Here is a 12,709-nt window from a genome sequence, read left to right on the forward strand (position 1 = left end):
TGAGTTCTGCGGCAGCGAAGGTGAGCTCCCCAGCCGACGTCGGAGGCATCTGTCACCAACGTGACTGACGGCAGCTCGATCTGGAACAGTACCCCTCACATACCACCTCCCTGCGAGTCCACCATTGAAGGGAGGCAATTATTCGCGGAGGTACAGTGAGTAGTATGTCCCAGTGAACTGAAGTCTGGTTGAAAACAGTTGCCAGCCACACCTGGAGGGGCCGAAGTCTTAGCCTGGCATGGCGAACGACATAGGTACACGCCACCATGTGGCTCAGCTACCTCATGCAGGTACAGGCAAAAACAAGGGGGGAACACTTCAGGTCGTTTACCATGGCTAGTATGGTATCGAACCTTACCCTGGGAAGGAAGGCTCGCTCCACCCTGGCGTCAAGGAGAGCCCCGACAAACTATTTCCTGACAAGGGGTCAAGATTGACTTCTCATTGTTCAGTAAAAGCCCCAGTCTCGTGAAGAGGGACTGTATAAAGTCTACGTGAGCTGCCACCTGTGCCTGAGAGCACCCCGGAACCAGCCAGTCATCCAGGTAGGGAAAAACCTGGATGCCCTGGGTCCTGAGAAATGCGGCTACTACCGCCATGCATTTCGTGAACACGCTGGGGGCCATAGAGAGCCCAAAGGGAAGAACAGTAAATTGAAAATGGTTGGGGACAAAATAAATCGTAGAAACCTCCTGTGACTTGGCCTCATCGCTATAGGATAAGACGCATCTTTGAGGTCGAGGACCGCGTACCAATCGCCCTGTTCCATTAGCGGAATGATAAGAGGCCAGGGTTAGCAGTCTGAACTTTGTCTTTATCACCTCCTTGTTGAGGTTTCAGAGGTCCAGAATAGGGCGAACCCCCCCTTTTGGTTTTGGGATAACAAAATACCGGGAATAAAACCCCTTGCCCTCCAAATGGGAGGGGACCCGTTCTATCGCACCCTTTTCGAGGAGGGTGAGGACCTCCTGGTGCAGGACGGCCTTGTGAGACAGGTCCCTAAAAAGGGATGGGGGGGAGAGAAGAAAGGGGGGAACCCTGAAAAGGGATAGAGTACCCCATCCTCACTAAATCGAGGACCCATCTGTCCGAGGTAATCTCGGCCCATGCTTGCGCAAAGTGGGATAGCCTGTCCCCAAACAATGGGGAGAAAAGGGGGGTTGGCAGACGATCCTCGCTGATGCTGTCACAACTGGGGCTTAGTGGGGTGAGAAGGGGGCTAACCGGCTCCCCTAGCATTATCCAGGCAAGGGCGACAGCGCCTGCGGTTAGAGGCTGCAGCCCCTGTTGCCCCTGAGCCCCCACTGGGAGCACGAGGCTAGCACCTCCAGTAATTTCCACGGCTCTACTGGAACTGTGGTCTACCCGGCTGTCTACAGGGAAGTTGCCGCCTTTGAGGAGCTGGCGTGTGTATCCCCAATGACTGAAGTGTCGACCTAGTATCCTTCAACGTGTGTAGTCTAGAGTCTGTATGCTCTGAGAAGAGGGCCTTCCCCTCAAATGGGAGGTCCTGGATAGTAGATTGCACATCTGGTGGTATGCCAGATACCTGCAGCCAAGTGCTGCAGCACATAACCACGCCCGATGCCACAGTCCTGGCAGCCAAATCTACTGCATCTAAAGAGGCCTGCAGGACTGTGCATGCGATTGCCCTGCCCTCCGTGGTCATGGCAGCCAATTCTTGCTGTGCCTCAGGCGGAAGCTTATCCCCAAACTTGTCGACAGCCTGCCAGTTATTACAGGCATAGTGGCTAAGAATTGCCTGGTTAGCAATGCGAAGCTGTACTCCCCCCCATAGCATAAACTTTATGCCCCAATAAGTCCAGGCGCTTAGGCTCCCTGGCCTTTGGGGTTGACCCAGGCTGTGGCAGATTTTCTTTTTGTGTTGCGGCCTGGACTATGATGGATCCCGGGACGGGGTGAGAGTACAAGTGCTCATGACCAGATTGCAGGACAAAATAACAGCTCTCAACACCTGTAAGGGTAGGGGTCAGTGAGGCAGGGGGGGGGGTCTGCCAAAGCGTGGTAGTTATCTTGGCTACCGTCTTGTTCAGCAGCAAAGCCAGCTTGGCAGGAGCATCCCGATAGGATGTCCACCATGGGATCTGACTCTTCTGGCACTGGTTCCACCGGTACACCCAGGTTGGAGGTGAGGTGACATAAGAGGTCCTGATGGGACCTGGAGTCCATCGTCAGCATGGAGGGTGCAGGGTCAGCTAAAGCCTTATCTGGGGAGGAGGATGAGGAAGACTCTCTCGTGGGCTCCAAAGGCGGGAGCACCTCCGGTGGAGTAGGCACCTGAGGAAGCTGGGGACTCGGCTGCGGTGGCACAACTTCCAGAGGGGGGTGGTCTGCGACCTCCATATGGGAAGCAACAGGCCCTGGGGGCGACAGAGGCCTGGGAAGTGAGGCTGACGCGGAAGGGGGGTGTCGGCGGGAGGAGGCGGACTCCTGTGTGGGCAGTGCAGGTCCCTGCCACTGGTGATAAGCCCAAGGCATCCAAAAAGGCCAGGGGGGTTGTGGCTCCGGGGGCCAGGACGGGAACTGGCCCACGTGGCGCTGGGGATGGGAACGGTGCCTGGATGAGGATCTAGAGGAAGCCTCTGAGCGGAGCGACTCTACATCTGACTCCGACGAGTAGTCGGAGGCGGACCAAGGCGGTGCAGAGCCAGGCTGTCCCCGACACTGAGGGGGTTTAAGCATGGCCATAGACAGAGGCTTACCAGCATGGGCCGGTACAGGAAGCCGCAATTGAGCCAGTGCTAATGAAGTGCCCACAACAGCTGATGCTGGCTGATGGTGCTCCCTCCTCTCCAGCACGGGCACCAGGTCATCAGTGCCAGATGGAACAGCTGTCAGTGCGGGTGCCGCGGCGAGTACTCCAGCAGGAGTCAAGGCGGGCCCTTGAGCCGGGTAGCAGTGCCGAGGCGGGCGCTCGAGCCGGATGCCGGTGCCGAGGTGGATGCCCGCACCGGTGTTGAAACTGACACCAGTGCTGTAGTAGAAGCAGTGGTTGCCGGCGCCTGCAGCGGTGCCAGAGCCGGAGTTAGAGTAGCAAGCGCCGGGGGTGGGGATGATGCCCCTGCTTGGCACAGCACTGGGCGGCAGACTGGAGGGTGCTGCAGCAGTGGGACCACAGGAAATGGTGCCTGCTGGTACTGGGCTGGCTGCGGGGCACCCGACATGGGCATGATAGGCCCCGGAAGTGGTGCCAATGTCTTTCCTGGCGTCCACTGTGCTTCTGTCACCGGTGCCGGTAATGGGGTTGTCAGGGGTGACAGCACCACGAGCGGCTGTGGCACCGCCACTGACCAAGGCTCACCCTGCAGGGGGGCAACCTGTGCCATCACAGCCCCCGGTGTTGGCGGCCATGATCCTACTAGCCCCAGCACTGAGTGCGAGGAGGCCATGAGGGGGATCAACTCATGAGTCGCCTTGAAGGTCTCAGGCATTGATGGCCAGTGCAGTGACAGCACGCCTGGACTACTGCCAAAACCGTCCTTCTGAGTCCCCGAGGGAGGAGCATCAGACCGCTCGGATCTCCACTGGCGATGGTGCTTGCCTGCACCAGGCTTCCAGGCGACGGACCCCTTGAAGCCTTAACCCTGTCTCAGTGCTGGTGGCTTAGGCACCGATGCCCCATCGCATGCCAGCACAGCATGCGCTGTGTCTGGTGCACTGGTTAACACGGTCTGAAGAACCGGTACCAGTTGCAGAGCCTCCTCCATCAATAACAGCTTTAAGCGCGAGTCCCTGTCTTTTTTTGTTTGCGGCTTTAACGCCTGGCAGATTCTGCAGGCGTCTGTCAAGTGACCCTTCCCCAGACACTTCAAGCAGTTGTCATGGGGGTCACCTCTGGGCATAAACTTCTTGCAGGACGCACAAGGCTTAAACCCCTGTGGTCCAGGCATTCTCTACTCCCTGGGGAGAAACAAAGGAAAGTCTAACACTAAGTACCTAACTAATGGGATAATTACAGAGAAACTATTTACACAAAAGAGGTAAGCGGGGGAACCTTAAGCTAACTAATGTAATTGACAGCTCCAACCAACAGTCACTGGCAGTAAGAAGGAACTGAGGAGGGGAGGCACCGGCAGGATAATTATGTGCTGCTATAGCGGCTCCACTCCAGCGGGCGACCTGCCGGCACTATGGGTACTGCTAGGGGAAAAACGCTCCGCCAAACTATGATGTGTTTTACTCATGGTAGCGAACATGGCTAAAAGAGGAAGAGCTTAATCCCGCCTCTTTTTGTGCATCAACAGACTTGTTTACTAAGCTCTGGACCCACACAGGGATTTATGGTATTGTAATGCTGAACTTTGCAACATATCTAACTTTTATGCACCTAGCAAATCTCTGGATCAACATCATACTCTACAAAGTCTGAATTAGGTGCAGTGTCTCCCTGATCAATGAATGTTGAGACAGAGGCACCTAAGAATGTGATCAAAAAAAGCCAGCATGATAATCATTGGATTAAAGAGACTGCACCCTGGACTCCCATCTCTCCAGTGGGCACCCTAACCACCAGATCATGTAATTTAAAATAGAGGCAGAACAATTTATTCTTCTATATGCCATGCTCACTGTTCCGCCATACTACTGGAGTTAGTAAGTTAGTTATATAGAACTTTGTTTTTTCAAAAGAGCTGTGCAAACAGTCCCCATTAACCAATATCCCCATTTTACAAGTGGAGGATACAAGAAGGTCAAGGTCAGACAGTAAATAATTGTCAAATGAGAACTCAGACCCAGAAATCTTTCCTCAGATCTAACCCACTGTCTGTCACTGCCGCTCAGCTATTTCATGCCATCTTTCTTTGTATCAGTTTTCATTTCTGTATAAAGGGCCTAACAATGCTTTGCAATTATGTAACACTTATCTGTAGCTCTCAAAATGCTTTACAAAGGTGGTTAAGTATTAATATCCTTATTTTGTACACTGTATAACCTAATGCTAAAATTTAAATCAATATGCAAGATAGGCACCTCGGGTTAGTGAAGCATACACAAAAAATTTCTCTTCAAAGGAGATGGGCATTTTAAAATAGGTGGCTAGAAAGAGAATTATTTTGCTAATGTAACTACAAAGGTTGCTATTAGGTGCCCATTGCAATAAAAAATATTTTGGCCTTTCTGTAAGTACAGAATAAAGAAAAGATGCAATTAGGAAACATTTTTCATATTTTATAAGAAACCAAGCTATTCTATACTTTCAGATTACAGTATGGACCTAAAGTTATTGTCCCCAATTTTCCTTTCATTTTCAATAGATGAACTCATCAGATCCAGTTCTTGTATCTTTTCTCCTGCCTACTCAACCAGTTCTCCATCCTTCCTCCGAAGTTGCTCTTGTTCCCTTGCTGATCTTCCTGCCAGAAGCCACTATTTTTCATTCCTGCCCCTTTTGCTCCTGAAAGATATCCTGGAATTAATAGGCTAAAGATCATATGCACAAATTGAAATTTAAATATAGGTTGAACCTCTCCAGACCAGCACCCTTGGAACCTGACCAGTGCCGAACCAAAGAATTTGCCAAACCATGGGAGGGTCAATATTGTATAGCAGCATTACCAACAGCTTTTAGAAAATATTTAGGGATAATTAGAACTAAATAACAGCTCAGAATACTGAGAGCCAGGACTGGTGGCTGTAAACAAACTGCATAGGGCTATTGCCACTCCCATGGTAAGTGGACATCCAGCTAACTAAAATCATGTTGGATGACCAATGTTGCCAGATCACAGTGTGCCAGACTAGAGAGGTTCAACCTATGTCATAAAACACTGTTCATTAACTTTGGTGTCACAAGAGACAATCTTTACATAAGGAATTACTTATTCTTGTCAATTCTATCACACTATTGTTCTCCCTCTTGTCTCAATATTTCCCATAAAAATGCACAGAAAAATTCACCTCCTCCATATGTATATCTACTTTCTACCTTGGTTCCTAATTCAATCTAACAGAGAAATGATGTACTGTAGCACCTGGTTCTAGTTTGTGTCAGCAATTTTAGATCTATCAACTTTAATGTCACAAAATAGATTATTTGCTAGAAAGAAAAGCAATATTAACACCACACGATTTGCATTATTAAAAGGTACATTTGTTCCATGACCCCTAAGCATTTTTGGAGAGGAACTCTCTTCATGTGTATTTCTGTTGTCTAACAAGATCTTGATCTTAACTGGTTATTTGAGATACCCCATAATACATAAATAATCAGTAATCCAGTTTAATCAGATACTGGTATTGAATTGATTTTCCTCAAGATGGACAAACTGTCCTCCTTGTACCATCACCAGGACTGTTCAGTGACACCAACAGCAGGGAAAACAAAAGCAATAGCAAAGTATATTGAAGTTATTCCTCCATTCTATTATCTAACACTAATGAGTTTCAGAATATTATGTATTAATCCACTAGAAGCAGTTTATGCAGAAGGCTATGTAATACAGTCATTAAAACCTGCTTTTTTATATTTTAAAAGTCTTTCTATTACAAATTCAATTTTCAGGAGGGTAACAATCAATCAGCTGCAAAAATGTTGAAATTAGCATAACGGTCTTAGCTCAGAAACAAATTATTGTAATAAATTTGGTTTAAATTACTAACCATGTGCAAATTGTAAGAAGAGAAAATTAACATGTTTTTTAAAAAATTAAGATATTCTAAGTATTCCTTCAGTATTCCCATAAATTAAAAAATGGCATTAATTTACTATATCCATTCTCACAATCCGCAGCAGTCATAGGAATGTTAGGTATATTCAGGTCATAGTATACAGTGAAGGACGCATGGACATATCAGCAATGGCAGGACAGAGAAACATGGGTGGCCAGGTGGATGAACACCAAACCGGGGTCAGGTGAGGTGGACAGAGCTTGAGCCCCGGAAGGATCCCCTCTGTTCCACTGGCACACCCCACAACCTATGCTCCCTAGGCAGCCTCATCTTCTAACAACACTGATTGGGCAAGAGCTGGCTGGAAGGGCTGGGGGAAGTCCAGCCCCCGATCCCTCCTGGTCATCCTTCTCCCTGTTCCCCTCCCCCGTGTCCCAGATCTCCCTTGCACCATTCTCCTATGCCTAATCTGACCCCTCTTACACGCCTAGAGTATGTCTACACTACCACCCTAGCTCGAACTAGGGTGGTAATGTAGGCAACCAGAGTTGCAAATGAAGCCCGGGATTTGAATTTCCCGGGCTTCATTTGCATCTCGCCGGGCACCGCCATTTTTAAATGTCCGCTAGGCTTCCTATTCCGAACTGCCATTACTCCTCGTTTCATTCCTCCTAGTCCGTGCCACGTGTAGCTGTGCGGCATGGAGTCTGCACTAGTGGACATTTAAAAATGGTGGCGCCCGGCTTTATGCAAATGAAGCCCGGGAAATTCAAATCCCGGGCTTCATTTGCAACTCCAGTTGCGTACATTACCACCCTAGTTCGAACTAGGGTGGTAGTATAGACATACCCCAATTCTGTCCAAGCCTCCAGCCACAGACTTTGCTATTCCTCCAAGTTTTGCTGTCTCACCCACATTCTGCACACCTGTGTCCTGCTTCTTCTCTATTCCAGCTCTTGGCTTCTACCTTCGCCATCCAGTCTCCCCTCTTTGCTCTGGATAAACTTTCTTTCTTCCCAAGATGGTTCGGCTCAGGGAACCTGTTTCCCTGGCTGGGTACAACGCAAACAGAGATAGCATAGCCTTCAGGCTATGGTCAACTGAAGTGCGAGAGGAGATCAGTGTCCATATCAGTGACAGCTACTCACACTGGAACACAGGAATGAGATCTTGGCCCCATGTGCATGCCCAGCTTGGCAGGAAAAGCCCTGTGCCTGAGGAGAAGCTTAGCTAGCCTCTTAGATTTCCACTCCTAGCTATACCACAGCTTGAAAGTAGCATTAACTTGAGCTCTGTCCCTGCCCCTGCCTCTTCCTAAGAGCAGGAAATTTATGTGGCTAGGCATTCTAAGGCTAATAGTGGCACAGCTCTTAAAAGAGCCTGGCTACTAGGGAGGGGAAGAAGGCTGAGGATTCAGTGTTCTGAAGTGACAGTGAATGAAATATCCAGAGGTGAAGCCCTAGACCCCTTCCACAGGTATTTCTACAGAAGAGTACAATCTGACCATTTGAGTTGCTGTGTGTGAGACGTATAGACCATGCAAAGATTTTCTATCCCAGAAGTGTTGTGTTCAATGGAATATGTTCTGATTCAGGTAAATAATATGTTATTAAGAGCAGAATCACCAACAGCACAGACTTTGTGGTATAATTGGTTTAGTGCCCTTGTGGAAGGCTTATATTGGAAAAACATCAAAGCCTTTGAGAATAAAATTTATTGAGTACAAGAGCACTCTAAGATGTGAAGAATCAAAGTCCTGGTTGCTAAATATGTTACGTGAGGCACTGGCTGAGCTTCCCAATAAACAGTTTGCACTTTATTTGCACCTTGTCTCTGCTGTCACTAGATTCAGGCATCAGGGTGACAGAGAAAGAATATAGATTAAATTGACCATACTTCACAAAATATTTTTCTGTTTAAACCTGGCATTTACAGGGTACAGAATGTGCACAAAGAATGAAAACCTTAAAAATAAAATCCTTTTGGACTGTAGTGAAGCTTGTGTGTTAGTGTTCATATGATCAGGGCAATCATGTTCTCACTTATTGCCAATTATTTACAGCAGAAGAGTTGAACCTGTGAACTAAGTTACAAAAAAAGTATTCCTTCTATTAAATACATCAAACCCTTAACATTTTAACACTCCTGTAGTATTTTTCTTTTCTCTCCTTTAATGACACATATTCCAGTTTGGTAGAACTATTTGAGCCTTAACGAATTGAGAAAAGTGTTCAGAAGAACATCCTGCAATTCCAGACTTTGAAATGTACTTTTTAGACTCGCTCTCTCTCTCTGGGTATGTCTACACTACAAAGTTAGTTCAAACTAACGGACGTTAGTTTGAACTAACTTTCATAGGCGCTACACTAGCACTCCGTTAGTTTGAATTTAATTCGAACTAACAGAGCGCTTAGTTCGAACTAGGTAATCCTCATTCCACGAGGATTAAGCCTAGTTCGAACTAGCTAGTTCGAATTAAGGGGTGTGTAGCCCCTTAATTCAAACTAGTGGGAGGCTAGCCCTCCCCAGGTTTCCCTGGTGGCCACTCTGGCCAACACCAGGGAAACTCTACTGCCCCTCTCCCGGCCCCGGACCCCTTAAAGGGGCACGGTCTGGCTACGGTGCCCGTGCCAGGTGCAAGCCTGCCAGCACCCAGCCAGCAGACCCTGCACCTGGCATGGCTCGAGCCAGCCACCCGATACCCCCCAGCCCTCCCCCTCTTCCCGGGACCAGGCTGGTGGCTCCCGGGAGCTTGCCCGGGACCGCAAGAGGTGGGCACCCGCCTGGGCTAGTGCGGACATCGTGGACCTCATCCACGATCTCCGCACTAGGCACAGGAAAGTGGCCGGCTTTGGCAGGATAGCTACCAGCCTGGCCACCCAGGAGCAGGTGTGCAAGAGAATCAAGGGGGTCCACTGAGACCCCCGACCCTGAGCCCTGAGCTTACAATGGCCGTCCTGGGTCAGACCAAAGGTCCATCTAGCCCAGTAGCCTGTCTGCCGACAGCGGCCAACCCTATGGACCCTGGAGGGGATGGACCGAAGACAGTGACCAAGCCATTTGTCTCCTGCCATCCCTCTCCAGCCTTCCACAAACCTTGGGCAGGGACACCACTCCTACCCCCTGGCTAATACCACTCCATGGACCCAACCTCCATGACTTGATCTCACTTCCCTTTAAACTCTGTTCTAGTTGTAGCCTTCACAGCCTCCTGCAGCAAGGAGTTCCACAGGTTGACTCTTTGCTTTGTGAAGAACAACTTTCTGTTACTAGTTTGAAGCCTGCTACCCATTCCTTTCCTTTGGTGTCCTCTAGTCCTTCTTTATGGGAATTAATGAAGAACTTTTCTGTATGCACCGTCTCCACCCAACTCCTGCTTTTAGAGACCTCTATCCTGTCCCCCCTCCATCTCCTCTTTTCTAAGCTGAAAAGTCCCAGTCTCTTTAGCCTCTCTTCATATGGGACCTGTTCCCAACCCCTGATCATTGTAGTTGCCCTCCCCTCTCCCACCTCCTTTTCCCAGTCTCCCCCAGTTTTGTTCAATAAAGACAGATTCCATTTTGGAAGACATGTTATCTTTATTTTGTACATCAAGAAGAGGGGCTAGGGAAGGGTAAGTGGAAGGAGGTGAGGGAGGAATGGGGCACGAGCCCCTGATGGGGAGGACTGGGCTGGCTCTGCAGGCTCCTGGGGGTGGAAGCTCTCCTGCAGCCCCCCAATTGCCCCCTCTCCCCAGATGGCAGCCTGCGGCAAGTGCAGCCAGGCTGATGGCCGAGTGCTGTGATGTGCCCAGTGTTGGCACTCAGGGCACTCCAAGCCAGGACTGCTTTGCAAGCGGGGCACCCCTGAGAACTGTCTGTCCGGGGTGGGGGTCGGGAACCTTTAAGCACAGCCCTCGGCTAGCCTGAGACAGCATTTCCACGCTCTAAGTCCTCCTCTGATGCCCTGCCGGCACTACTTCCGGCCATCCTTAACCCCACTTCAGGGTCCACTTAATGTGGACGCGCTAGTTCGAATTAGTTTTTAGTTCTAGATGCGTTAGTTCGAATGTTTCAATTTTCATTTCTTTTGTACTGAATTTTTCCCTATGTTTACAGGTTGACTCATTTTATCTATCTGTAGCACAACAGTTCTATCACACTCATCAACATGGTATCTGAACATTTTGCAAAAATCAAAAATTATATTAAAATATCTCTAGTTTTCTTCCTCATCTTCCCTTTATTTTAGGGGTTTCTTGTGGGTTTGTTTTTTTTAAATTATGGGGGGGAAGTGAACATTGTATTTTGTTCTGAATACAATGAGGCTCATGGTTATCCTAATCTTTTGTAAAAATGGATTCTAAAAATATCCTAGTCTCAAGACAGAGTTGAAAGTTATGCATATTATAAACATCAAAACTTTAAGGCAATACATTATTGTAACAATGCCAAGTTTTATAAATGGGTATTCACTTTTGAAAAACTCATGAAGAATGAGAACACATAAAAATGTCCTCCACACGTATTCTTGTTTGGAACCTAACCTATTTGTTTTTATTCCCTCCACTTTCATATCCTGAGCATAACAATTAACTCATCTATTTATTAGTCAGTATTATTCATATATCAGTAATTCATACCTCAAACATCATCTTCAGTCACATTAGTAAGCCTATAATAATTCCAGAACAACCAAAAAAGCTACAACTTTTTTCAGATATGTTTTCCTTTACTGTTTGGACTGGAAAAATTATCAGAATTTAATTTTATAAAATGTATCTTACCTGAATGTATGCTGAAGTGAAGCTGATTCAAGTCACCATAATATCAAAAGTACACAAACTGTAAAATCTCTGAATAAGAAAGGATACATTCGTATGGCTCCTGTTCTTGTCCCAATAGCCAGAATTTTCTGAACTGGGTCAAAAGCTAAGGCAGTGGGCAAATAAGGAAAACCATGGCGAACCGTCTGAAATAGAGCAAACAATTAAAGTATAGGATCTGAAGCACTAAATTCACTATACATATTGCATACCAACTGCATGTAAATAGAATTTACAAATTATTCAAAACTGTATTTGCTCAAAATAAATGTTATCAAAACAAACTATTTTGAAGCATATGCTATTTAGACCCATACAAATTACTTTCCAACAAAGACATTTTAAATCATGTATTTTACAAATATTTGTAGCAATATAGGAAAAGACAAAATATACATAAATGAAAACAACCGGTACATGTTGTTCGTTTGCTGTATAGACATTCTTTCATACTATCAAAGACAACTGTAGCTATACACTGATAGTACATAAAATGGTGCTTCAAAACACTGCAGCAAACAGGAGTAACAAAAAAGAAACGGAATTAGAACCGGGGTTCTCTTTCGTTTTCAAGAGGGACACAATCACCCTCCTGTTTTTATCCTTTAATTAAAATATATTACACTTGTAGTTGCAGATATGATCCTGAAATAGTGAACAGAGCGAGCATAAATTGACGTAGTAATGCATGCCTGAATCTGCAGATATGCTGAAACAATAGCAACACTAGTTCTTAAACTGGGGATTGTGAACATGTTTTAGGAGGAGGTGAGGAATCTACCCTTCTGTTGTTGCCAAGTAGGAGAAATGCCCCATCTAGACTGTAGTGTGGGAAAAGGAGTCCCTGGAGGGAAATGTTAAGAATTACTGCACTAGAACAAAAAATGTTTAATAAATTATAGAAAACTATCCCTCACATAGGGCTTTGAAGAATATTGGCCTTCATTCCTACCTAGTCTTTAAATTGCAAAAAAATCTAATCTATGATGGTGAGAGATATGATGCTGACAATCATTAGTAATTAATTGTTGTCAATGATATGGAAATTGAAAAAAAACAAAAACAAAACAAAAACTCAAATCACTATAGTTCCAGTCTCTTGTTGGGAGGTCTGCATTATTTCAGAATAAACAGCTTTGTTTTTGCAGTACCCTGGCCGGAGTTGGAATATTGTGCAATACAAATACTCTGCTATTGTCAGACTTTCAAGGATTACCAAGGTTTTGAATTGGGCCAATATTCTCTACTGTCTTTCTTTGGATCTTTTTCCTCCCC

At 46.8% G+C, this 12,709-nt stretch overlaps 1 protein-coding gene across 5 annotated transcripts in view; it reads right to left on the reverse strand.

Moving 5' to 3' along the window:
• STXBP5L (syntaxin binding protein 5L) overlaps positions 1–12,709 on the reverse strand; it is a 451,312-nt gene that overhangs the window by 390,048 nt on the left and 48,555 nt on the right. For all 5 annotated transcript variants that reach the window (XM_075905178.2, XM_075905171.2, XM_089772234.1 and 2 more), the window contains exon 3: positions 11,483–11,580. In XM_075905178.2, the coding sequence (XP_075761293.1) occupies positions 11,483–11,580 (98 nt within the window). The remainder of the gene's footprint in view (positions 1–11,482; positions 11,581–12,709) is intronic.

The sequence above is a fragment of the Pelodiscus sinensis genome, chromosome 1 (genome assembly GCF_052426305.1).
Source record: "Pelodiscus sinensis isolate ZL-2025 chromosome 1, ASM5242630v1, whole genome shotgun sequence".
NCBI lineage: Eukaryota > Metazoa > Chordata > Testudines > Trionychidae > Pelodiscus > Pelodiscus sinensis.